The sequence below is a fragment of the Nicotiana attenuata genome, chromosome 11 (genome assembly GCF_001879085.1).
Source record: "Nicotiana attenuata strain UT chromosome 11, NIATTr2, whole genome shotgun sequence".
Classification (NCBI taxonomy): Eukaryota; Viridiplantae; Streptophyta; class Magnoliopsida; order Solanales; family Solanaceae; genus Nicotiana; species Nicotiana attenuata.
The window spans coordinates 4360840-4388272 of NC_031999.1; the positions used below are offsets into that span (position 1 = coordinate 4360840).

Below are 27433 nucleotides of genomic sequence, written 5' to 3' on the forward strand. Positions count from 1 at the left end.
ATTCATATTAACTTACTTAAGACTTCTGTAAACCTTTCTTATCCTTGTAGAAGATTTTCGTACTTTTTGAGCTTACATTAGATAATCCTATAATGATAGTGACGTCTGAAGTACGGGGTGTAACAAGGCCGGTGTGTTTCTTGTGGCACCATGCATTTCTCAGCCGGGGGATAAGCCCAGACTGTCGATACTCACACTCTAGAGTAGATGGCTCACAGTTATCAGACCACGACAGTTCTACCAGTTAGGGCGATTCAGCCTGTTATTGCTACACAGCCCAGGGATAGACCAGCGATGTCAGCTGATGAGCTAAATAGGTTGGACATGTTCACCAAGTTGTATCCCCCTCACTTTAGTGGTACACCTTCTGAGGACCCAGTGGACTTCTTTGACCATTTCCATGAGATTTTGAGCAATATGGGGATGGTGGAGTCCAAAAAAGTTGACTCCACAATATTTTAGATGCATGGTTCTGCCAAGAGGTGTTGGTAGGTGTGTGTGTAAGGATGGCCAGCAGGATCACCTCCTCCCACATGGACTCAATTCTCACCGTTATTCTTGGAGAAGTTCACTCCCTTCACTTATATAGAGAAGTTCCGTAGTCAGTTCGAGTGCCTTCAGTAGGGTAGCATGACCGTTACTCAGTATGAGACTAGATTTATAGATTTGTCAAGTCATGCAGCTATCCTGATCCCTACTGAAAGGGAGAAGGTGCAGAGGTTCATAAATGGTCTTACCTACGGCATCGATCTTTAGATGGCCAGAGAGACCAAGATGAAATTTCTTTTACTCGAGTAGTGGAGATCGTCAGGAGGATCGAGCGCATCAGAGGCCAAGCTAGCAAGATGACCTCTAACAAAAGGCCCCGTCATTTTGGAGGATTCGGTGGTGCTTCGTCTTTGGCAAGGGTTCCTTTGGTAGAGGCCATCCTATCAGGCTGGTTCAGTCAGCTCTACAGGTCACCCATGGTGCTTCAAGTAGTCACAATGCTTATGGACCTCGTCCCGAGTAGCTAGCATATTGACCTCGTCCCGAGTAGCTAGCATATAGTGCACCTCCAACTCCAGTTAGTGCACCTCTAATACAGAGTTACCAGGGTGGTTATTCAGGTCGACAGAGACAGTTCCAAGGTCAGCAGTCACGTCAGCCGAGGGCTTCTTATACTATATGGGGATCAGAGGCACGTTGTAAAGTTTTTCCCTAAGTCACAGAGCAATATGCCACAGTAGGGTACTCGTCCCATGGTTCCAGCACCGATGGATCCACCACCCACACAACCAGGTAGAGGCGGGGTTCAGGTAGCCCGAGGTAGAGTCCGGTCAGTTAGAAATAGAGGCTAGTCAATGAGAGGTTGTCGTAGAGGTGGAGTACAGGTTGGTGGGGCTTATCCCCGTTGTTATACATTTCCAACTAGACCTGAGGTTGAGTCATCCGATACAGTTATTACATGTATTTTCTCGATCTGTCATAGAGATGCTTGCGTGTCGTTTGATATGGGTTCTACATATTCTTATGTGTCTTTATATTTTGCTTCGCATTTGAGTATGCCTCGTAATTTTTTTGATGTATTTATTTCTGTGTCTATACCGATTAGAAATTCTATAGTAGTTGATCAGGTGTATCGGTCTTATGTTGTCACTACTAATGGTTTTGATACTGTAGTTGATCTTTGTTGTTGAACATGATGAATTTTGAGGTAATTCTTGGTATGGATTGGTTGTCCCCGTATCATGCTATCTTGGATTGTCATGCCAAGGCTATACATTAGCCATGCTGAGGTTGCCTGGATTATATTAGAGAGGGACCCGCGATCAATCCACTAGTAGGGTGGTTTCATATTTGAAGACTCGACGTATGGTGGAGAAAGGGTGTTTGGCGTATTTGGCTTATATCCATGATTCTTGTACAGAGGCTCCTTCTGTGGATTTGGTACCGGTTGTAAGTGAGTTTCCAGAGGTGTTTCCTACAGATTTTTTGGGTATGCCACCCGATAGGGATATCGACTTTTTCATTGATTTGGTTTCGGAAACTCGGTCTATTTATGTTCCACCATACCGTATGTTTCCAGCTAAGTCAAAAGAATTGAAGGATCGGTTGCAAGATTTTCTTGACAATAGATTTATTAGACCGAGTATTTCATCTTGGGGTGCACTGGTGCTGTTTGTTAAGAAAATCTGCATAGATTATTGGGAGTTAAACAAGGTCACTATCAAGAACAAGTATTTGTTGCCGAGGATTGATGATTTATTTGACCAACTTCAGGGTACCAATGTGTTTTTCAAGATTGATTGGCTACCATCAGGTGAAGATTAGGGCGTCAGATGTCCCTAAGACAACTTTTAGGACACGATATGGTCATTACGAGTCCTTAGTGATGTCATTTGGCTTGACTAATGCCGCAACAGCCTTTATGGATTTGATGAACTAAGTGTTTAAGACTTATGTGGATTCATTTATGATCATCTTCATTGATGATATTATGGTTCACTCTCGCAGTAGAAAGGAGCATGAGCGGGCAGCATTACCAATGGATTGTACTTCAGACTTTGAAGGATCATCAATTATATACCAAGTTCTCGATGTATGAGTTCTAGTTCGACTCGGTTGCCTTTTTGGGTCATGTTGTGTCTTCCGAAGGTATCAAGGTGGATCCTAAGAAGATTGAGGTAGTTCATAATGGGCCTAGACCTACTTCAACTACAAAGATTTGGAACTTCTTGGGTTTGGCGGGTTACTATCGCCGATTCGTGGAGGGGTTTTTATCTATCTCATCCCCATTGACCCAAGTTGACTCAGAAGGGCACTCTTTTCAGATGGTCCGACGAGTATGAGGAGAGCTTTCAGAAGCTCAAGACTTCCTTGACTACTACCCCACTGTTGGTGTTTTCCATAGATTCGAAAGCTTACACTGTGTATTGTGATACATCGAGTATTGGACTTGGCGCGTTATTGAGTTTTAATGATCGATTCTTGAACTTTGATGTTATTTTTATGATTTGAGATAGCGAGCAAGTGTTTTTTTATGTTATTATACTTTTGTAGATGTTCAGATTGGATCCCAAGGGACTCAGGTGAGTTTTGGATACATTGCATATAGTTTTGGATAGTTGATGCAACAACCGGTGTTGCTGAATTGCGGGTCTCACAATTGCGAGAACCTGTTCGCAAATGCGAGCCTCACATTTGTGTTGTTAGGATTGCATTTGCGATAATGGGCATTACTGGGAGACTTTGAAATTGCTAAGTCAGTATCGCTTTTGCGAGCCAGGGGATCACATTTGCGATGGCAGTGTCGCAATTGCGATACTGAGCAGGTGGTCCGCATTTACGATGAAGGGGGTCTTTGCAAATGTAAAGGAAAAGTCACATTTGCGACATTAGAAGCACTGGAACATTGATTGCTTTTGCGGTAAGTGGTTCACTTATGCGAACAAGAGTTCGCAATTGTAATATATGCAGCAGGGTAAAATATTGGGATTTCGGGATTTAGCTTATTTTACACCATTTTTTAATCCTAGACTCTATAGAGGCAATTTTAGGAGAGAAATTTCATCCAAAATTCATAAGTTAATAATTTTAGCTCGTTTTAAATCAATTTCAATTACTTTTTCATGAATTTTATCATCAAATCTATTAATTTCAAAATATAAATTGGGGATTTTGGGTAGAATTTAATAATCTTATAAAATTAAGATTTAGACCTCAAATTAGGGTCGAATTTCAAAATAAATCATATTTCCGGGTTCGGGGATGAATGGATAATCATGATTTAATTTTAATTTCGGATTTCGACCACGTGGGCCCGGGTTTATTTTTTTGACTTTTTCAACTATGTTAAAGACTGAATCTTTTTCATCCGAAGGTAGTTTTTAAAGCTTGTTTTTGACTTATTTGAAAAATATTTGACTAGAGTCAATTGGTTTGGACGCTTGTTCTAAAGGAAAAAATTGTGTTGGATTGTTGATTGTGTTCCGAAAAGAGATAAGTGTCTTGATTTGAGGAAAATAGGGTAGAATCGAGCCTATTTTGCTATGTGATCTATGTGTTGGGGACGATGTATATGCAAGGTGACAGATGTATATGCGTTGGCCATAGGATAAGCATGCAGGTAAAATTAACCTTGTTTGTGCCATGTTATCTTTGTATCATGTCTTCAATGCTTTGGATAGATTGTTTAATCCATTAATTATTCGTATTCATGTTATTTCTTATGTTGAGATTATTATGGTATTTGTTGTTGGTGCAAAATTATTGGAAGATTTTTGTATGACGACTTGTGTTCAAATTTTATTATTGATGTTGAACATGCTCCCACCTTGCTTGATATTATGTTATTTATGATTGTTTGTGAGAAAAAATGAAATGCACGAAGGGTATTATTGTGCCTTATTTACATATTGATATTATTGCTTGAGTGAACGTGAGGATAAAGCACGAAAGGGTGATGCCGTGCAATTGCTTTTATATTATTATGTGAGGATGAGAGTAAAAGCACGCAGGGTGATGCCGTGCACTTGCTTTTATATTATACTGTGAGAATGAGAATAAAATCACGAAAGGTGATGCCGTGTAACTTGGTTGATTTCATTGCTCTTTACTTTGATACTTGAAATATGGACTTGGCTTGTGGCTTTGTTATTTACTTTGGAAAGAGGTTTACGTATTGATGCTTTCTCTTGTGTTTCCGTTTATTACCCATTTACTTGTGTACTTTTTATCCCATTCTCTTGTCCCTATTCCGTTGTTATATTTGATATTTTATTTGTTATTTCGTTATTTCTTGATATATAACTGCATATGTTTATTGTAGGTGTCTTGTCTTAGCCTCGTCAGTACCTCATCGAGGTTAGGCTCGACACTTACTGAGTACATTGGGTCGGTTGTACTCAGACTACACTTCTGCATATCTTTTGCAAGTCCAAATATTGGTACCAACAGAGTCCCGAGAGCGGATACCAGACGAGTAATTCAACGTAGAGCTGCTTTCCGTTCTTAGGCCTTGAGTTATCTTCCTTCTTCCATTGTACTGTTTTCATTCTTCGGACAGTTTTGTATTTTATTTCAGAATAGTGTATGTAGCTAACTCTGGAAGCTCATGTACTTGTGATTCCACATCTGAGATGGTTTGTGTTAGTATGAATTTTAGACTTATCTTATCCACTTTAGAGTTGCTTTTACTTATTATTTATTTGTTATGTGTTGGCTTGCCTAACAAGCGTTGTTAGGTGCCATCGCGATCCTGATTGGTTGGGATTTTGGGCCGTGACAAATCCATTTTTGCGAGAAAACGAGGTACGCCAATATCCATTCCACGTGATCACCAAAACATGTATATCAATTAATTAGCTCCTATCAAGTTTATGCAGCTTTACATCAATGATGATTTTAAAAAATGATGAAAGAAGAAGAATATGTGCCTTAAATAAACGGAATTTGGGAAATTGTTAGGAATGAGGATAATTTTTAAAAGTTTACTAAAGATAGGGGTAAATTTGGATGGATAATATTACAACAGGTGTAAATTTTGGCGAAATAATATAACGAGATGAATATAGACAATATTTGAAAGGAGAGAAGTAAATTTGACCATTTTCTTCCCAATAAATTAGCTCCCATTTGGCCATAGATTTTGGCTTTATTTTTTTAAAATTATTTTTGAAAATATTGTTTGTTTATGCAATATGATTATGTTTTGGAAAAAAAAACTTTAAAAATTTTCAAGTTCCCAAAAACTGATTTATGAAAGTTTTTGGGTGGAAACTTTTTTTACTTCCAAAAATTTAACTTTTCTTCAAATAAAATACATGTCCAAGCACAACTTCTAACTTTTAAATTATTTTTCAGCACAATTTTAAAAACTATTTTTTCAATCAAATCTATGTCCAAACTCTACCTAAGGCCTCATTTGTTTGCACTTAATGGAGGTCTAAATCTTAATCATTCAGATCTCATACATTAAGTGCATTTATTTTTAAAGTCTGAATTTTAATAATTCAGATCTTAATAATTAAGTGTGTTTATTTTTTTTACTTTATAACCACTTAATGGGTCTGTATGATTAAGATCCATAACTGAGACTTAATTTCATTAAAATGGTATCATCCACATTCATTACTCCCACCACCTACTATTATCTTCTACTACTACAACAACCTTAACCACAACCGCCACCACTACCACCACCCACCACACCCACCACCATCATCCTCAACTACAATTACACGCTCACTCACCTCAACTACCACAACCCATCACCCTGTCATCATCAACAACCATAGCCGGCACTGCTCACCATTATAAACTACCACCACCCACCATCACCTTCCTTAATCACAACCACAACCATCGCCACCACCCACCATTATTAACATTCACCATGCACCACCACTATCCTCAATCATAATCGGCTATTGCTACCAATCACCATTAGCTACTACCCAGAACCACCACCATCAACCAAAACCATTAACAACCACGTCTTTAGTCGGCATTCACAAGCACCTCTGTTAGCCATCGCCACCACCAACCACCAACCACCATATATATATATATATATATATAATTGATAGAATATTAAATTAATTAGTATTTTATTTGAAATTTATGTCTATTGATTTTTAAATAGAGATAAATTTTATATATTCAGATACTAAAAAAACAAACAGTCCTAATCATTTAGTGTTCAGATTTTAATACATATCTTAATATGGAGCAGGGGCGGCTCAAGAACATTGGAGGCCTAAAGCCAAATTTTTTTAGAGGCCTTACACTTAAAAAAAATCATAATGTAACAAGACTCATACTTTATAGTTGACATATGTAAATTCTGAAATAATAATAGTAAAGCAATATACTACTATGAAGTAAAAATATAAAAATAACAAATTTCAAATTTAAAAGAAATAATAGAAATTTAAAACAATAGAATTTGATTCTAGAAATCCATATATAACTCAATATATCATAATAAAATTTTATTGTTGCTGCAATGCTTGAAAGAATGAAAAAGAAGTAATCCTAATTTATTCAATGTCTTTCATCCATAAAATATCATCTGCTCTAGGAGTTCTCACCTAACTAAACATTTAACCTTAAGAATCAATAAATCAAAGTAAAAATATTACTCGACCGTGGTTAAGTGTTAAAAATTGTACATGCAAGACATACATCTTACATTTATTGGTTTACTATACACATTCGATGCAGATAAATTTTTACCTTTTTTCATCCCTTATTATTTTAGAGAATAGACAACTTAGTAAGAAGAAAAAGAAAAGAATATAAAATACACAAATCTTATTATAAGAAAGAATAATAATAAATAATAATAATATCACTGTTAGAAGGTAAATTAATTATAAGTCAACATAAATCACATTGGCTAAATAATTCTCTATCTTTTTATAAATTTTTTTATACTTTTCCCATAAATATTCAATATATTCTATATAAAATTACCATAGAATTAACTTATATTATTAATTAAAAAATGGGGCCCTAATAATTTGGGGGCCTAAAGTCATTGCTTCATTGGCTTTATCCTCTAGCCGGCTCTGATATGGAGATGCATATTCAGATTTAGATGTCTTAATCTTAATACACATTTTGATATTCAAATATATATTCAGATTCAGACGTTTTAATCTTAAAAAAACAAAAATAAATGAGACCTAAGTATGCAATTAATAATTTGCCAAGTGGGATATTAGGGCCTATGTCCCTTAATTTGGTTTATTATGATGATACTTTGGTGATTATCTCCTGCTTTTCTACTGCTATAGAAAGCGAATGCTGTATTTGGACTAATTGACTAGAAAGTGTCCATCTATCGTCCAGGTACTCACATTTCCGATCGAGTAATCTTCATTGCCACCACTGCTTTCCTCTACCTACGCTTTCTCTTTTTCTTCTCCTCTGTCCATGGTATCTAGGGTTTTTGTCCTGCTGGAACTACGTATCGTTGTCTCCCTCGCTAAGCTCATTTGCCGTTAAACATCTAATTGGTATGTTCTTAGAGTTCTAACCAATCTGCATTCATCTAGAAATCATTGGTATGTGTATCGCTGTTGCTGATGAAATTGTTTGTTTTTAATTGCTCTGCCGTATTCTGTAAACGTAGTTCTTTCTGTCTGTTGAGGTGAACGCTATATTGATTGAGCTTTCTTATAGGGTGAAGGAAAAATGATTCTGTTGAAATAGTGGATGCTACACTACAGCGTGATTAGTGCAATCTAATCTTGCGGGGAATGAAAATTCTAGTTCTTTTCATGCACATGTCTGTAGTATATTTCGATCTCATATGATTGTTTATTTCTTTTAAGGATCCAAATGCTAGTTTAGCCTTTCTAAAGTTCTATTGACAATTTGTACACCTCCTATATTTTTGAGAAAAATGTAATTTGATACAAGTTTCATGTTTCTGGTGCTTTGGAGTTTTACGGAATTCTAATTAACTCTATTGTAAAAAAGAAGGCAAATATTTATTTTTGTTCTTGTTGGAACTAAGATGTATGGTGAGAACATGTTGCATTCATAAATTATGGAAGGTGCACCGTCATGTTTTTTCTTTTTGCAAATTAAGAGTGACAATGCACTTAAAACTCTCATATTTTGACCACAAGTCTGCTGGCTTTTCATTTACTCCAACTATAAAAGAAAAAGGCAAAACATGGAACTTAGCATGCCGCGTGGAAAAGGAATGAAATGAGAGAAGCATTTCATATTAGAAGACTTTTTCTTTGGTGACTGGATGCTCATGAGAGTAATTGATTATCGTTTGTTGTTTATGCAGTTGTTGCTTTGGAAGCCTAGGCAGTGCGAACATCTTGCAGCATGTTGAAAAGCAGTTGATTCTACAAAATTACATATGGCAGGACAAGTGGCTTTCTGTTCAAGTTTTAACCTGCTTGACTATGGAAAGTTCTCAAAACAACAACTCTTCATGCCTAAAAGTTCACCTATGTTAGTACGCAGGTCTTGTTTCCTGATCTAGCCACTTATATTTCTCAGGATTTAGTTGCAAAAAAAAAAAAAAAAAAGATAAAGATATGAAAAGAAGACTGCGTCACCCTAACACTTCTTTATGCCCTTAGGGTTGCAGGTTATGGAATTCAAATCTTAGGCTTCCACGTCGAATAGATATAGCATTTCTTCTTCTTTGCTGTTGCATAGCCATCAGAATAATAGGGTCACTGCCATTAAAAAGAAAAAGAAAAAAACTTTACTTTAGTGATGTCTGATATGTGCTATCTTTGGTTCAGGGGATTTTGCTTTGAGAGTTGTAAAGTATCCTGCTTGCCATCATTGAGCGTTCGGAAGGCCATTACACCGTACTTAATAAAACTGGAGAGAAGATCAAACATGCAGAGTTGCAAGAGGTGCTTTTGCCTAGCATCTCTGGTTGATGCTGACGCTGCAGTAACTTTCGAATGGGTTCCTACCATTGACCAAATGCTTCTCATGACTAGTATAGTGCTTACATATATAGCTGGAGTGATACCTTCCGAAGAAAATTCTACTTTAGATGCTAGAGGAAGGATCCAAAGCGGAAATGTTGACACTGACGGATCATCCGTTTTGGGTAGGTAAGAATGGTTGCTAGACGAGACCTTTGTTTTATTGGAAGTCGTATTGTTGGTTGATTGAAGGTGCATTTCAGTCTTTGGCGTTGTTTGATACTTTGATCTATGTATCGCTTTGCACCTTTTCCATGTTTAATTGCAGTGAGAGGAAAAATGATGATCGCATCAGCATAGAGTTTGCATGGGATGTAGTAAAAGGAAAACTGATGAATTCTCTCTCTTCCATAAAACGAGGGGATATTGGTGCTACAAGCCTTGAATCTGAACAGTTACATGGAAAACAGCCTTCAAATTTGTCTGCCCTTGCTCAAGGTCCAAGATTAAGGTTGATGTGGACGTCTTTTCAGTTACTCAAGAAAGAGGCAGGCACTGTCTCTATCATTGCCTTATGCATTTGAATAAAACATCTTGGTGATAATGGAAAACCTGTTTGATACTAAAATATTAGGTAATCTTGGCTGAACTAGACTCATTTATTCATGTAATTAGTGGAGCAAAATAAAGGATATTAGGTAGTTTTGAATTAGTGTTGTTAAGAAAACAACTCATACACCTGAAAAATATGGGACAGTTAATTACGACCACTAGATCCTTCATATTCATTTTTGATTAAAAGAATGACTCAACCAATCTTGAACATCTTGGTGATACTCCCTCCGGTCCACAATAAGTGACCATTTACCTTTTTATTTTGGTGCAAAATAAGTGTCCATTTACATAATCAAGAAGGAATTAATTTTATTTTTCCAAAATTTGCCCTTATTTTACATATTCCAATGTGTCAAGGTAACAATTAATTAAGGTTAATTTAGTGAATACATCTTTTCTTCTCCAGGAGTTCGTATTTCCTTAATGGGTGTGCCAAAGGTAAAATGATGTGGACCAGAGGGAGTATTATAAAATGGAATTTTCTTGTTTGGTACTAAAAATTCAGGTAAACTTGGCTGAAGTAGACTCATTTACTCGTGAAACTAGTGGAGATAATAAAGAATTAGGTACATTCGAATTGGATTTGTTAAGAAAACAGCTCATGCACCTGACCAATAGGGGATAGATAATTATGGCCACTAGATTCCCCATATTCTTATCAAACGTACTGGTATGACACAACCAATCTTGTAACGATAAAATAATGACTTAACCAATCTTGAAAATGAGGTGGGCAACTAGCTCTAATATCCCTCGCAAGCCAAACGATGGACATCTTGTAGTGTAGATAACATAACACAAGGCTGGACATTGGGCAATACAAAAACATAGATGAGTTTGGCTTTGATACCTTGTTAAGAAAATAGCTCATACGCTTGACCAACGAGTCCCACATTGGTTGACGGTATGAGCATCATTTCTCTAATCTTGGACATTTCTCATCTCATGAGCTAGCTTTTGGGATTAAGTTAGGTCTAATGTCGATTTTTCTTAACATTGAATCAGCACCATACTCATCCCTAATGTTGGGTTCCCAATTATGTGCTCATTTAATCTTATCTCGCTCCAGATGTCCAGCTCTGGCATGTGGAGGGGTGTTGAATTCCCACATTGATTCAGGGTATGGTTGTAGTCTCTTTATAAGGTCTTGAACAATCCTCACATTTCAAGCTAGCTTTCAAGGTTGAGTTAGGTCCAAGGTCTATCATCTAAATAGCCTTATAAAGAAAAAAGTCCAGTTTCTTAATAGGTGTCAGTTGATGCATAGTTTGCACTGCTAAGGTTTATTATGAATGCAGCAATTTCTTTATCAATATTTTTGAGTCAGATATTTGGGGTCTATGACAAAATTTGTGGTGTTACTGGGGCATTAGCCTTTTAATGTTTCACATCGACAGTAATTGGAAGACGGAAGAGCAGAACTGTTGGTTATACAGTTCATTTTTGTTACTTTTCTTTCCTTTTCAGTCTTTAATTACAGGTTTGCACCTTAACAGGTTGATAATATTTCTGCAAATGCTGTTAACTTTAGTAGTGGCAACCTGTTGGCCATTTTTAATGATGTCATTCAGATGTTGTGTCAGCCTTTATGTGTTACTTGGCTGGAAGAGGAACTCTCATTGAGCAATGGCAATACTAACAAGGTATGACTTGAAACATATACTTGAATTTTGGAAAGAACATAGGCTCAAGTCTGTTTATATTTAGATCTTTCTTCTTCCTATTACATTGTCAGGAATGTCTTTCTTCACTGGTTAATAACTTAAACGGATATGGAGTCCTGACAAACATCAGAAAGTCGGGGAAGGACCATCTATTTGCTGAATTAATCTGTGTTCTTAGATTTGGTTCTGTCAGGTAAGAAAACCAGCCCTTGCTTCTCTTAGTCATATGAATATAGAATGGACAATAATTCTTATGTTTATTTCTTCTGTTCGTTTACCTTTTCTTTGAGTAAAGAACTAGTGATTAAGCCTGCTGTCAACAATATTCCTGCTATATTCTATGTATGTGTACTTTTAGCAGAATGAATTGCCTTGATTCTTTCATTCTGAACTGTCTGTAGGAGCTTTTGATGTTTTGAAAAAGGCTTATGTTTTTCCCTACTCTGCCCATTGCCTTAACGCTTTTCTTTTTCGGGGGTGGGGGGGTGGGGGGATGTGATTGTCAAATTCTTTCACCTTACATCAGAATTGGTTGATCGATGCTTGAGGCCGTGGCTCTAAGAGGTGGCTTGGGCTCAGAGTGGGGGTGATAATTGCCAAGAGTGATTGCCTAGACCTGAGGAATGGGTGCCAATTGTGATAAGCTGGTCAATTTAAATTTGTAATGAACCAACTTGAACAAGGACCTATCCCACAACAATTTCATATAGTGTGGTGAGTTTATAGATTGAATAAGCTCTCCCACCTAACAAGCTAGTCTTTCGGGTTGTGCTTTATGGTTCATTTTATAACAATTGGTATTAGAGTTGGTGGAGGTTCTCTAATACCACACTCTTTGCATCATGTGGAACATTTGGTTGGAGAGGAAGAGTTGGTGTTTTGAAGGCAAAATCTCTCATATCACTATTGTGAAGAATAGATGTTTGCAGAATTTATATTTTTAGTGTAAGGAAAGAGTAGATGAAGTGGGCGTTTGGATATAAGAATTGTAAAATTCCAATAATAGAGGAAAATTTTTTTCCAAGTGAAAATGGTATTTGAAATTTAGAGTTGTGTTTGGACATGAATATAATTTTGGATTGTTTTTGAAGTTTTGTGAGTGATTTGAGTGAAAATTTTGAAAAACAGCTTTTTGGAGTTTTTCAAATTTTCGAAAATTTCCAAAATGCATCTTCAAGTGAAAATTGAAAATTTTATGAACAAACACTGATTTCGGAAAAAAGTGAAAATTTTTTGGAAAAAAGGGAAAAATTTCTTATGTTCAAACGGGCTCTTAAAGATTTGTTTCAGTATTTGAAGATTTTGGATATGCTGAGTTGACTGTAACAGCTATTCAGTCTCTGTTTGTACTTTTCTATACCTCGGTACTTTCTTTCAATAAAATTTTCCAATCTTATTAAAAAAGAGTTGGTAGAGGTGCTCAGTCGGAGAGTCAGTGCCACTATAAAGAAAGTATTATCAAGTGCTTGGCTCAAGAAGAATTGGGCTTGCATGTAGGAGGATGTTTTGTATACCTACATAACAACAACAAAAAACCTAGTGGGACCCCACAAGTGGGGTTTGGGGAGGGTAGTGTGTATGCAGACCGTGCCCCTACCTTGGGAAGGTCGAGAGGCTGTTCTGTATACCTAAATAAATAGTAATAAAAAATCTTTTTAGATAAGGTTTTTAGACAATTCAACAAGGTAGCAGAGTATTTACGATCCTGACAGATATTCAAGTAGCTTCTGCATATCGATATGTAGCATTTTTGTTGCTGCTTGGGAACCACTGGTATTGTTACACACTTCCTAAGTTTTCAAACATCTAAGGAAAAAGAAAAAAACAATACCAACACCATATACACTAACAAGCTAAATGGGTAACTGGAAATCAGCCTTCCCAGATGCCTATTATTTAAGAAGAATTTTCCTGTGCGAGTAATAGTGCCGAACATAAGCTGCAGACACCATTCACTATAAGGGGGTAAGGCCCTGCTAATTCTCTACCTTGATTTAAGGAAGCTGGGGCTTGCTACAGAGGGCTCAAAGATACGAGAGGTTGCAGAAGATGAAAAAAGAATGTCTTGCTTTTCTGGCAGTTCTCCGAAGTCACAAAATCAAAGTCATACACCACCAAAGAAGCAATAAATCATCGAAGTTCAGCACGGCTACCAGTTTTCTCAAAAACAAACCCTTTTGCTTTTCTTCAATCTTGGAAATCACATATCTGTACGCCTTCTTCCTCTTCAGCTCCAAGAATGCATACTGACATGGCCTTATGCGTCCTACTTCGAATTGTTCTTTCTTTCATATGTTTACCATCTGTGACTTTTTTGGTGACTGTTCCACAACACAGTGAACCTTTTGGATGAGTGTTTGGAACATTGCTCTTTCCGGTGGCCCTTACGACGACACCTCCTTTGTCCTGCGTTACAGTCATGCTTCCGGTAATTTTTCAAGCAAAAGAGTCTCTATGTTTTACCATTGAATTTCCAAGCACTTCTCTAGAAAGTCTTCTATTCCTGTTCTTCATGTTGTTAGAGTTTCAGCCTCTAAAAATATCTTTTCTTCTTCTTATTCTTTATGCTGTCAATGTTCGGGTATTGAGTCCCTCTTTTGAACATTGTTTTTTCTTGTTGTGTCAGAAGAATCTTTTTCTCATCCTTTATTTCATGCTACCACATTGGTATTAGGGTAGTTCTTAGTGGATCTGTATCAGTTTATGGATTTCCTGGATTTGTTAGGTGGAATGTAGGAAGTGTTTGTTGTTTTGGGATGTTCTCTGTATCTTTAAATACCATCTTGGTACTGTTTTAATAAAATCTTTACCTTCTCAAGAAGAAAAAAAAAATTCATGCTACCACATTTTTGGATATCTCCCATGAACATTAAAGTCTTTTCAAATAGTCACTATAGCTTCACCGAAACAGAACAAAAGTTCTGGTCTGCTACTGTTTCTTATGTTCTCCTCACAGTTGGTATGGTTTGATGTCCCTATGGAGTCTGGATACTCCCAACCCAAAAGGAAAAAAAAAAAAGAAAAATCCAGAAGATGCCTTAATGTTCTCTAATGTCTATCATGGCAGGAAAGCTGGCTTTTATAGTGATAGCTTGTTTATGGAGCATGGAGTCTCTATACTGGAGGATTTGGTGATAATGTTGGCAGATGGGATTGCAAGTATGTATTTGGAGCTTATGTCTGTTGATAGTAGTATGTCAAATGAAATGAACAACCTAGGGTTGAGTTTGTGTACATTGTCAACGCGGGCACTTCAGAAATTACGCAATGAGGTATTACTTCTCTGTGGCTTCAAACATTTTTTTAATTGTGTTAATCATGGATCCTCCTCTGTATATATTCACAACTTGTCTTCATTCAGAATCACATCTTCTCTTTCTTAGATATTCTTGATGGAGACTATAAGTTGATACTTCAGGGTTCTGCCTGCTGGCTTTTGTTTTCTGTGCTCATGTTACCAGTTGGTAGTGGCATTGCATTTTTCCTTTATTTGTCATAATACAAGTTTAAACTAAAGTCATTAATGATCGAAATGATCCTTTTTCTCTAGCAAGTTGATATGCTGGACTTGTCTCCTAAAGATTCTGAAGAAAAGATGAAGCCTGAAAGAAATTAAAGTTTGCGATGTATAATTGACATGGTTATGCGTTAAACGTATAAATTTCATGGCATAAATATTGAGTTGCACATCTTATATTTTGTAGACTGCTGTTCTAAGTAGGCTTAGCTTTTAGGGATGGGGAAACAAGGATTAATTAAAGTTTCACATGTCACCTCCAACTACTCTCACTGCTAAATTTCCGGGATTTTTGATGAAGTCTCTGGAAAGGCGGTAAAAATAAATTTCTGTCGGTCCACGGCTTCGTAGAGGTCGAATACCAACTTGTTGAAATGAATTTTTAACAGAAATGAGATGTTGTCGTTACTTTTTGACGGCATTCTCAACTACCCTTGTTGTATGAAAGAGCTTGTGATAGTTTGAAACTTTTCAATGGCCTGGCCATTGTTATATTAAAATGTTAGAATAGTATGACGGTTCTATGTGCTAAATCCTCGTCTTCCCCTCACAATACTAAACACTCCCCTGCCATTCAATTCAACCTTTCTACAAAGGTTCATTGAGAAAATTGGTAGATGAAGTTGTTACAATATTGGTCAGAAGACTCCTAGAAAATAATAATTTGGCCCTTCCTCCCTCCTCGACCCTAATGATGATGGCGAGGAGGTGCCGATGAGTAGCTTCTGTTGTTTTTGAATGCACTAAACAATAGATTTGGTTGTTTTTCTAAGCAATATGTAAAGCTAACTAATATTTCGTTTTGACATTGGTAATTGCTTATGTGATGTTTTTTTTGTTGGATATTCTGATGTTGGTGAATGCGTTTGTTGTTTGGTGGAGGTTTAGTGGATTATTAGATGTGCTTGTTTGTTGAAGTTGATAGGTAATGTGTTAGACATAAAACTAGAACAGTCTTGCAGTGTAATCTCCAGATTTTTGACGATTTCCAGGGTAAAGCCTCTGAAAAAGGTAAAAAAGATTCTTGAAAATGACTTAACCACCGAAAGTGCAGAATATTTTTCCAAACGTGACATTTTCCAATGGCAGGCCGTCAAAAATCTATTTACTGATGGAAGACCGTTGAAAAGTCTCAAACCATCACTAGCTCTTTCATACACCAACGGCAGTTATAATGCCGTCGAAAAGTATTGATGACAACTCTTTTCCCTCAAAAATTCATTGAGACGAGTTGGTTTCAGACCTCTCTGAAGCCTCAAAAGCTGTCGGAAATTTATTATTTCCAACGACTTCCTTCGTAAAAAATCGCGGAAATTCTAGCAGTGAATGGTCTTGTTAGCTGATATAATAATGTGGCAGCTTCTTTTCTCTCTGGTTAACTGAACTTCTCCTTGCCTGTCGAAGGATTTCATGGACTTCGATGTGGTTTGGCTGATTATTAGGGTTAACGTTTTGTCCAATTGCTACTTATATATGGGAATACCAGGTTGCTACTGCACATAGTCTTTACTGAAACAGTGGAGATCTAATGATCTTTACTGAATAATGAAAATAGCCACATTCTGCAGGGGAGATTATCTAAGTATGGGGAGCAGCCAAGTTTCTAATTCTGCATGAAAAAGACAAATTTCATGATAACTGACGGTGGATGAATTTGGTGGAGGAAATGCATTAAATATCAAAAGCCTGTGTACCTTCTTGGTACACCTTTTATTAATAATACTGTACCTTAACAAAATAGAAAGAACCATTAAATATCAAAATAAACTTTTGTAAAATCATAAATGTTTTGGAGTCTAGAGCTATAAGCTACCTGCCGTGTCTGAGAGGGACATGCATTTTGCAATTTATAATATGTTGATCTACTGATGAATTTTTGCCTTTCAAATGTTTTAACAGGTTGCTCTGAAACAATGGTTGCATCAGAACATGGACGCAGTTGTTTCCATGTACGAAGATCGGTTTGACTTGTGCACATTGCAATGCCATCTTATCGAGGAATCTAGCAAGAGCAAAGTTCAAAATGTGAAGTGGTGGGAGAAGCTTAGGGTGATGAGTTCTCAGCCTGTTTTATCTCAACTGAATACTGTTGTGATCAACCAAATCTCTGTAGCTGTTAAACGAACCAAGGAACTTAGGGCCTTAACTGGGTGGTAAGTGGAGTCCTTCATTTCTCATGCTTTATTTCATATCATGCATTTAATTTTTTGGTCTTCTTCTTGTGATGTCTTGGACCCTGGGATCTTCTCGGATAATTGTCAAGGTTCTTAGTTATGGATGTTTCATGTAATTTTGGTTTTCAGTTCATTACCTGCGATACTTGGGTCCGGATGTTAGAAAAAATTAGCTTTGGTCCCAATGTTGGAGCTGATATGTCCTTAGTTAATGCAGATATAAGATAATTTTATGACCATAGACAGAGGAAATGCATGATTGCTTACCGAGAGAGTTACACTGATAGTTGGTTATGCTAAGGTGACAGAATTGCAATTATAATTAAAGGACATGATAGTAAGGTTCAGAGCACTTGCTCTACTACTGACCAATTAGGAAATTGTTGGTAAAATTGCGGGCTGTTGTACAAACATGAAGTGTGCCAGGTTTATATTATTGAGCCTGACAAAATAATGAGAATCTTTGTTTTTTGTCAATTAATTAGATGATCTTTTTAACTATCAAATACTGCAGAGCTGCCCGAAAGATTGGGCATGCTGTTCAAATTGAGAATTGTTCCTAGACAGTGAGAATGTTGTTTCCACATATCCTGGTTGTGGATCGGTCTTTTTAGTTGGCATATTACATCACTGATTATATTGGCATCTCAAAATGTTGAAGCCTTAACAGACTTTTTGGTCAATTAAGTCTTATTCCATAGATAAAGATACATGGAAAAGCTGTTTTGAATCATCTTGTTACTGCCCTACGTCTTTGCTTGTGCAGGCATTAGCAAGCCCGAAGTATAATTTACTTATTGTCGTTATCTTTCTTTACCTTTCAGGAGATATTACTACAGTCTTCTCCTTGAATTGGCTGATATTGCAATGCCGGTGATAAGAACTGTTATTTCTAAGCTGAGCAATGCTATCTCGTTCTTTTTGGTTTGCTTGATAGGACGGTCTTTGGGGCTTATCCACACTGGGATAAGGCAATCCCTGCGGTGGAAGTAAGATCTAGCAGTAGTCACTTTCCTTTTTGTGTTCATTACAAATTTTCAACTCATTTTCTTCATTGTTTATAGATGTAGTGAGAATACCAGCTTCAATTCTTTTTAGGCCCATTTGAGCATCCCCTGGTTAGATTTTAACTTCACGATTCAGTTTGTTTTCTAGTACTAGTTAAGATTTATAGTGTTGAAGGAATGTGCTAAAGGCCGCTGTTCTATTTCTCGCTGCAAGTTTATTTTATGACTGTGGAAGAATTTATTCAGGTATCATTCATTTGTCTGAGATCGAGTTTCAAATTTGAGGCCCCGACTCTGCTTCCGATTTTTGTTGTTGAAAGAATTGAGAGATGCAACGCACGAATATGTTACATTATTTGAATTATCAATGAGAAAATTTCTAACATAGCATAAAGAGCATTTTTTCTTTTTGGAATTTAAAAACTTTTAATTAGTGGAAGACGAACAAGTTTTCCTGTTACCATTTATAACTCTTCTGGTGGTCCTAACTTCTAGGCCATCATATTTGATCTCCAATTCAAGTAGCGAAAACAGAAATGGACAAGGAAACAAAAGCTGAAGCTTCGGAATGTGATGGTGCATTGGTGCTTACTGAAAGTGCTACATCCTTCTCTTTTTTATTTGTTCTTTTTTTTTTTTTTTAAAAGAAAAAGCTGCTCGGCAAATATTTTCTAGACCACGTACTCTAGTTTGTCTGCTTCTGATTACACACACCACTAAAAGTCAAATATGATCTACGTAGCATAGGTGTTGCTACTCTTTTGACTCCTTGTAATTACTGTATTTTACTCGAGCTAGTCTAGTTCACACTGTTATCTTGTGGCATTAGTGGCTAGACCAAAGAATTCAAGCTGAAGAATCCTGAATTCATGTAAAACTGCAGTAATAGATGTATGAGTCAAAATCTATCTTTAGGATATTAAAACCAAGATAGCATTAGGGGAAGAGTTCCCAAGTCGCCCTTTATTGAAATGGCCCGAGAAGTGACTAAGTCTGTGGTCGAGGAGTCAACAAAGGACGAAGTCGAAGAATCAACAAGGGTTGAGGCCGAGGTTGAGCGCCTTTCTCGAGGTTACAACGGCTAGCTTCAAGATATGATATGACAGAGAATATTCTAGTGGATATTCTATGCACTTGTACTATTAGGGTTTGTTACGAGTATGTTCCCTATAAATAGAAAAAGATACTATGATAGAGGAGATGTGATATTCATTTTGTAAAAAAGATACTTTGACTTGAGAAAGAGAATCAAATCTCATTTGCCAAGATACAAACATCACATTTTCACTGAGATTCTTGTCGTTACATTTCCATTAGATTCGAGAATAACCCGAATGTTCAAGGGATTATCTATCATTCATCATTGTCAGAAAGAATATCCACTCACTCCATCCTTTTTTGGGTGACACATTCATTCTATTTACTTAAATACCATTTATTGTTGTTCATTGTTATTAAATGCTACATTGTTATTTCTAATTTGGAATGTTTACTACATATCAGTGCCACTGTTCGACCATACTTGCATAGTATTTATTGCTTCCTTAAGAACCCCATATAAGGATATTATTGGTCAAACAATTTGGCGCTGTCTGTGGGGATTTCTTAGTTAAATTTTTAGTTTCCTCTAGATCTACAATTAACATAGGTCACTAACGTCAAAAAACCCAAGATCTCCTTTTTTTGTGTGTACAAAACCCAGGGTCTGCTCAAGAACATTGTAGGCCTAAAGCCAAACTTTATTAGGGGGCCTTAAACTTTAAAAGGAAATTCATATTAATTTGGTTCATGTTTTATAGTTGACTTACGTGTATTCCGTTAAATAATTAAAAAATCAGTAATGGACTGCTATGAGGTTAAAATATAAAAAATAAGAAATTTTAAATCTAGAAAAAAAAATATAGAAAGTTAAAATTTTATTGTTTTAATTTGTTTGTTGTGATGCTTAAGAACATGAGAAAGAATGAATGAAAAATACTAACTTTAATTTACTTAATATCTTTCCTCCCTTAATCCTACCTTAGATCTATATCAGAAGAATCTTGTATTAAGCTAGCTAGTATGAGAAATATCAATGCAGTGAATAGCTCTAGCTCTTTTGTAACATCTCTCAGTTTCGATCCCAATGGGATAGTTGGGAATGATCTATGTAATATTACTTAGTATCTAATAAAACTTCCTGTTTACAACCAAAAAAAATAAAAATATCTTTCCTCCCTTGGTTTGTTGGAGAATAGACAACTTAGTAGTAATTAAAGAAAGAAAAATGAATATAAAATACAAGTATTATTATGAGAAAAAAAAAGGAATATTAATATTAGAATGTGAATTAACTATTAGTCACCATAAGTCACATTGGCAAAATAATCAATTTCTTTTTCCTTGAAGATATTATACTCTTTTTCATAAATATTTAATATTTTTTAGAAAAAATTACCACATAATTAGTATATTATTAGTTTAAAAATGGGGCACTAAAAATTTGGGGGCCTAAAGCCATTGGTTCATTTGCTTGGCCCTTGGGCCGGCACGGACAAAATCCTACATAGCAAGTCACCAAGAAGAAAGAACGAGAATAACAAGTGACTTCCCAACCAACCTTATGAATGTCATAAATGAAAGCTGTGAAATGGTAGGTTAGGATATGACGCCCAGTGCGTCCCTTAGGTGAGAGAGGTCACTGCCCCCACACTGTAGCATAACAAAACCCACGTCTACAGAGGAAGGGACACCCCCAGTTGTGAAAAAACTCCTCGAGGAATGGCTAACTGATACGCTAACAAGCATCCTCAACAAACCCACTCCAGGCACGACTGTAGAAATCCTAAGGACTTGCACGATACAACAAACAGACGAGCAGTGCAAGTGACCCCTCCCCCAACGACATGTATAACTCACAATATTATTGATAGTGCAGGTGATAACGCCCTCACTGCCATTCTAAAAAGGATGGAAGAAATGGAGAATGAAAACAAGGCACTCCGAGACCAGATGAAATAGCACCAAGAGCGAGTTGAGAAGACACCGAACAACTCCGAAAACGAGCACAGGAGAGGCGCCCACTCTCTCGTCTACCGGACAATGATAGTAATACCAGTCGAGGTCGGAGAACCCAGCCTAAGGTACTCCCATAAAAGCGGCACGAGTAACGACGAGAGCAGAAGGCAGGAACTCGACGAAGTCAACGAACGAAGAGATATGGCCTACATAAGAATGGTCGCCCAAAAACAACAAGCAGAATGCTATTACAACAAGAAGGAAAGGTCAAGCCGCTCAAAGTTGAGGACTACATCCTGAAAGCTAAAACTCATGCGACCAAAGATCCCGGGGAAGGCAAGCTGGGAACAAATTGGGATGGTCCATATAAAATTACCGTCAAAGCAAACAAGCGGTCATTCCAACTGGAGACAATGGAAGGAAAGCTACTACCAAACAATTGGAATATCAACCACCTCAAATACTTCAACTTCTGAGAGAAAAAAAGGCCCTCCAAGCCGTACTCTTTTTTCCCTCACTTGAGTTTTGTCCCATTTGGGTTTTCTCGAGGAGGTTTTTAACGAGGCGGCGAAGGGAACACTTTGAGTCGAAGTACGCGAAGGTAGGTTCGTGGTTACTATTTCATTGCTCGACCTCTACATACTCTCCAGGTCGACTAATGAAGGGACTAAATAGACTAGGACTGGGACTGGAACACCATCCAACACCCAAAAATCTGTAAATTCTCCAAGTATGTAACCAAAACAACAATGTGCAAGCAATAAGAAACTTACGCTTATCAGCACACCTCTCTCGCTTAAAGGTTATGTTCGACCAAGCTCGAACAAACACCTACCGGCCCTCGACCGCAATCTAACGAAAGTTTATGTTCGACTATGATCGAGCAAACACTTACCGACCCTCGGTTGCAATTTAACAAAAGGTTACGTTTGACCAAGCTCGAACAAATACCTACCGGTCCTCGACCACAATTTAACGAAAGGTTATGTTCGACCTCGCTCAAACAAACACCTACCGGCCCTCGGCCGCAATTTAACGAAAGGTAATGTTCGACCTCACTCGAACAAACACCTATCGGCCCTCAGCCGCGATTTAACAAAAGGTAATCTTCGACCTCGCTCGAACAAACACCTACTGGCCCTCAGCCGCGATTTAACGAAAGGTAATGTTCGACCTCGCTCGAACAAACACCTATCGACCCTCTGTCACATCTCAACAAAGAAGCAAAATATACACAAGTACAGAAAATAAACCATATGAAGAGAAAAAGATGCAAAGAAAAACTTTGATATTTCTTATACTTAAACTGTTTACAATAGGCTCATGAAGTCGTTGACAAAAAAAAAAAACCAAAAGAGAAAATTACTGGTCACCATCATTACGGCCTTCAACATCCTCGCCAACTTGGCCCTCAACAGCATCGCCACCCTGACCATCAATACCCTCGCCATCGCCACCTTCGCCCTCAGGCGTAGCGGCATCATACCCACAAGTGACTCGAGCTTCACGAGCCTTAACACGAACGCCTTCTAAGGCAGCCTCAAAAACTGACCCCGCCGCATGCAAATCTCGGAAGACATCTAACTGGGTCTCGACGTGAATCCACTCCTCATATAAATCCCGAGGAACGTTAGGAAAATATGAAGTACGGGAAGAGGACAGTTGTGCTAGTAATTGGGCCTTCTTGGCCTGCACAGCAACAACTCGTTCGTGGAGGCCATAAGTCTCTCCCCCAATCCTTTTACCGAGTCGTTCTTCTTTGAGCCTGTCCGTCGTTAAAAATCATGTTCCTGCTAAAAACGGAGAGTTTGAATCACCGCTTAAGGGGCTCCGCCTTCCTCGAAGCCCCCGACCGCGCAGACTCCGCCTTCTACAACTCTTTTAGACTCTCAGTGACCTCACCACTAAGAGATTCCGCCCTGAATTGGCATTCCTTGAGCTGGCCGCGCAACATGACTACCTAAGCTTGGAGATCGCTGCAATGGACTTCGACTCCTTGCTGAGATCAAGTTATTCCTTTTTGCTCCTCAGTGTCCCCTCCAGGACGCCCGCACCACCTTCACGAAGCTGACACTGAAGCTCCTGGTACTTCTCAAGGACTCTAAAGTACTTGTCCTTCAACTTCACATAGATATCTTTGCGCCTCTGCTCCCTACAAGCACTCTCAATTTCTAAGACAACCGTCTACAAAACGAGCAAAGGAAGTTAAGAGACTATGAAATAGCAAAACCAAAGGAAAACAACTAGCAACAAATGTACTTACCCGAAGGGCGAGGCGGACAATATTTTTTGACAGGTCGTGGTCATTCATAATCTTGAGGGTCGTACCCTCAACCTCAGAACTAAGAGGGACAAGGGCCATAATCTTCTCGGTATCCACGAGAAGATTACGATCCATCGGGATCGTAATAATCCTCGAACCCCCCTCTAACCTCAGTTCGAGCTGAGTAAGCCCCTCATCGATCATCCTCATCTCTTCTCCGTCCATGTTAGAATCGGATCCAACATCCTCCTCAGCAACAGCCTTGCCTCTGTCATTAGTCGAAGAAGGCACGTCCGCCGCAACACCGGAAGATGAGACCTCTTTGCGTATTGGAAGAACAGGGCCGTCATGGCCCACCACGTCTTCGACCGTATCCCGTAGGTCATATATCCATATCCTCCAAACAAATGGTCTCGGGACTCGCCTCTGGGCTCTCCCCGATATGCACTGTGGCCGTCTCCCGAAGGATGAAGCCGCAGTCTCCTACATCGGCGGCCGGCGGCCTCTCTCCCACAACGTCCATGGCCCTCCTCTTACGAGGCATCAATTCCCCATCACTAGGAAAAGGCTCGTCGTCCTTATCTATAAGATGATACAAGGGAGAAGCCGAGGTTTCCGTGGCAGTAGTCTCCACGGCCGAAGAAGGAACAAATTCGGACGCAGCAATAGGAGGGACCGAGATATGAGCAGAATCAGCCGCAGTCGAAGAAAGGGCGGGATCCGAGGACGTAGTAGCTTCCCTCTTTCGGAACAAGGGTGCAAGAGCTTTCGACCTCTTTGAAGATCCCCTGGCCGAGCTAACAAAAACACAGGGAAAGGGAAAGATCAGCAAAGGTAAACAAAAAGAAAAAGAACCAAGACACCGATGATAAAAGGAACTTACTAGTTGAAGGGAGAGAAGGCCCAAACTTCTTAAAGAAACCTGAACACTCACGAATCCCTACGATGTGAGGGAGGAGTTGACCAACCCAGTCAGAAATGTGAGCGACCGAAGGAGGAAGCGAGGTCTTGGCTGCCTGAGAAAAGGACAAGAGGTCAAAGCCCACGACCAAGCACATGAGAAAAATCAGATACCTACAAACAAGGAAATTAGGTACTTACGAGTATAATTCCAAGCCTCAGGAAAACCGTCGACGTTGGTCACCATGTCCTCTGACGAAGAAGTTGAACCAGAATTGGCGGCTGGCTTTGTCATCCATCTTCACCACCAAGCACTTGCCTCCTCGGAGGCGAAGATTAAACATCGTCCTCCCTACAAAAGCTAGGGGCGAACAGATGTATTAAATGCCGAAGTGTCAGTTCGACCCCGGCTAACTCGGCAAATTTGGTAAGAATCCTTATAAGTTTATAAACGTACGACGCGATCTGAGCTGGGCAAACGCCGTAATAACGACAGAAATTCTCCGCCACCGGAAAGAGAGGGAGAGTGTATCCGACTTGGAAGGAGTAGGAGTAGAAGGCGCAGTACCCAAGACGGTGGACCTGATTGTATCCCACCCACCCGGGATTAATTCAATATTATTGGGAAGGCCGAACTTAGCCTTAAGCTCTTCCAATTCCTTCACCGTCATCATTGACCCAAGAGAGTAATATAGGATTTCGAAACAACAGAAAACTTAAACCTCAAAATCGCATACAAATACCTCTATTTATAAAGGTCTTGGCACCAGGACCAACAACGGCTCATCATTACTATCACTGGAACCGAAGTGGCAGGTTCAATCAGAGGTCACACATGGAACGAAGCAACTCATCGGGAACATGCGTCATAATAACGCATGACATCATGACGTCATCCCAACTCATGCACAGCATAGTTCCAGTGAAGAACCTGAATAAATGGAAGCGTTTGAAATATGCGGCCCGCGTAGGGCCACGCTGCCAGTTCGCCACAACTACCACGACCTACATAGCTCACTCGACTGTGTTGTCCACATTGAACAAGATCCGCTCATCGAACCTGCCTGAAGCCAGCCTCAATAAGCGGAGAGACTAACTGTATGGGTCAAAATCTATCTTTAGGATATTATAACCAAGATATCATTAGGGGAAGAGTTTCCAAGTCGCGCTTTATCGAAATGGCCCGAAAAGCGACGGAGTTTGTGGTCGAGGAGTCAACAAAGGACGAAGTCGAAGAATCAACAAGGGCCGAGCGCCTTTGTCGAGGTTACAACAGCTAGTTTCAAGATATGATATGACGGACAATATTCTAGTGGATATTCTCTGCATTTGTACTATTAGGGTTTGTTAGGAGTATGTTCCCTATAAATTGAAAAAGATACTATGATAGGGGACATGTGATATTCATTTTGTAAAAAAGATACTTTGACTTGAGAAAGAGAATCAGATCTCATTTGCTAAGATACAAACATCACATTTTCATTGAGATGCTTGTCGATACCTTTTACTAGATCCGAGAATAACCCGAATATTCAAGGGATTGTCATTCATTCATCATTGTCAGAAAGAATATCCACTCACTCCATCCTTTCTTGGGTGACAAATTCATTCTATTTTCTTAAATACCATTTATTGATGTTCATTGTTATTAACGCTACTAAATAAATAGTGCAATTATGTCCACTATTTTTGACCGAAATTGGCCGAAAATTGATAATTTTTGACCGAATTTCGGCTGATTTTAATTGGTTGGGGAAATGATGGTCGCAAACGTGTACCGACCAAAATTGCTCGGATATTTTCGACCGAAGTCTGTCGGAAATTTCAAAGCGTTGACTGACTGTCAAACTTTAATTTCCGACCGAAATCGGCCGGTAACTATTAAATATTTTTTTTTAATTTTCAAATTCCGATCGAATTCGGTCAGAAATTTTAAAAAATAATTATTTTATTTAATTAAATAATTAGTTATAAATTGTAACAAATTGTTAATTTATTTAAAAAATAAATATTATTTCATCATTTCCGACCGAATTTCTGGGCAAAAAATTGTAATTTCCGACCGATTTCGGTCGAAAATCTAGGTAAAAACTGGGCAGAAAATGCCTGTTTTTAAGCTACACCACCTGCCAATTACAACCAATATCCATCCTATAATGGCAGCATTACATTGCTATGCTGTCATTCAACCATAATTAATCAACAACAATTAACTAACTAACTAACAACAACAACAATTAACTAACAAAAATAATAAACTAACACTAACAACCATTATCTAACAACAACAACTAATAACAACCACAACAACGACGCCAACCACAACAACAACTATACACATGTTCAATAATAAAATAATATCAACAATACAATCATCATTCAAAACTAGTCTCAACTAAAAAACAGTCAAGTTCAATACTTTGTTTAGCAATACACACCATTCAATGAGTGTTTTATATAGCATCATCTCCATCTTCATTCCTAGAACTTTCATCATCGGCATGGTTCGAAGGATCATGACGAGAAGGATTAGCACATGGGGAAGGCTCACGAGACCGGGGAATGGGGAAAGCACCACTAGCAAGAAGATCGGCCAGCTGACCTTGAAGGAGATTAAATTGTTGGTCCCTCCTTTCTAGCTGAACTTGAAGGGTACCAAATTGTTCATCTCTCTTTTGTTCTCTAGCCTTTGTCTCTTCAAGTTCTGCTGTCAGCTTTGCGATCCTCTCTTCCATAGACGAGATAGTCGACCTATCAATTGCCTCGCCTTGGGCTGAAGTCTATGTACCTTGCAATCCAGCCCTGTAGCATCGAAATGATTTCTCTGGAAGGCCTATGCTATCCCCTTTTTAGGACCACCGACAACACCCAACCATATCCTCTGTGCTTCTTCGTCTGAAA

At 38.3% G+C, this 27433-nt stretch overlaps 1 protein-coding gene and 1 long non-coding RNA gene across 4 annotated transcripts; both read left to right on the forward strand.

Moving 5' to 3' along the window:
- Nucleotides 7752–18634, forward strand: LOC109234054. 3 transcript variants are annotated; one of them, XM_019399897.1, is made up of 9 exons: nt 7752–8003; nt 8792–8961; nt 9261–9584; nt 9724–9943; nt 11507–11653; nt 11746–11867; nt 14742–14946; nt 17091–17344; nt 18190–18634. In XM_019399897.1, the coding sequence occupies exons 2-9, from the start codon at nt 8867–8869 to the stop codon at nt 18356–18358; spliced, it is 1536 nt and encodes a 511-aa protein (XP_019255442.1). In that variant the 5' UTR covers nt 7752–8003; nt 8792–8866; the 3' UTR covers nt 18359–18634. The 3 variants fall into 3 exon arrangements, with proteins under 3 accessions (XP_019255442.1, XP_019255441.1, XP_019255440.1); XM_019399896.1 differs by having other exon boundaries at nt 7752–7836; nt 8792–8973; XM_019399895.1 differs by having other exon boundaries at nt 7753–8003; nt 8792–8973.
- Nucleotides 13798–14693, forward strand: LOC109234055. The gene is made up of 2 exons (XR_002069123.1): nt 13798–13884; nt 14012–14693. It is a non-coding gene; the product is annotated as an uncharacterized LOC109234055 (long non-coding RNA).

Bases quoted from the DNA above. Each gene is read 5' to 3' on its own strand.
- LOC109234054 (XM_019399896.1), top strand. From the start codon at position 8,867: ATGGCAGGACAAGTGGCTTTCTGTTCAAGTTTTAACCTGCTTGACTAT. The intron at 14,947-17,090 runs GTATTACTTCTC...ATGTTTTAACAG, and splicing joins TTCAGAAATTACGCAATGAG to GTTGCTCTGAAACAATGGTT. The intron at 17,345-18,189 runs GTAAGTGGAGTC...TTTACCTTTCAG, and splicing joins CTTAGGGCCTTAACTGGGTG to GAGATATTACTACAGTCTTC.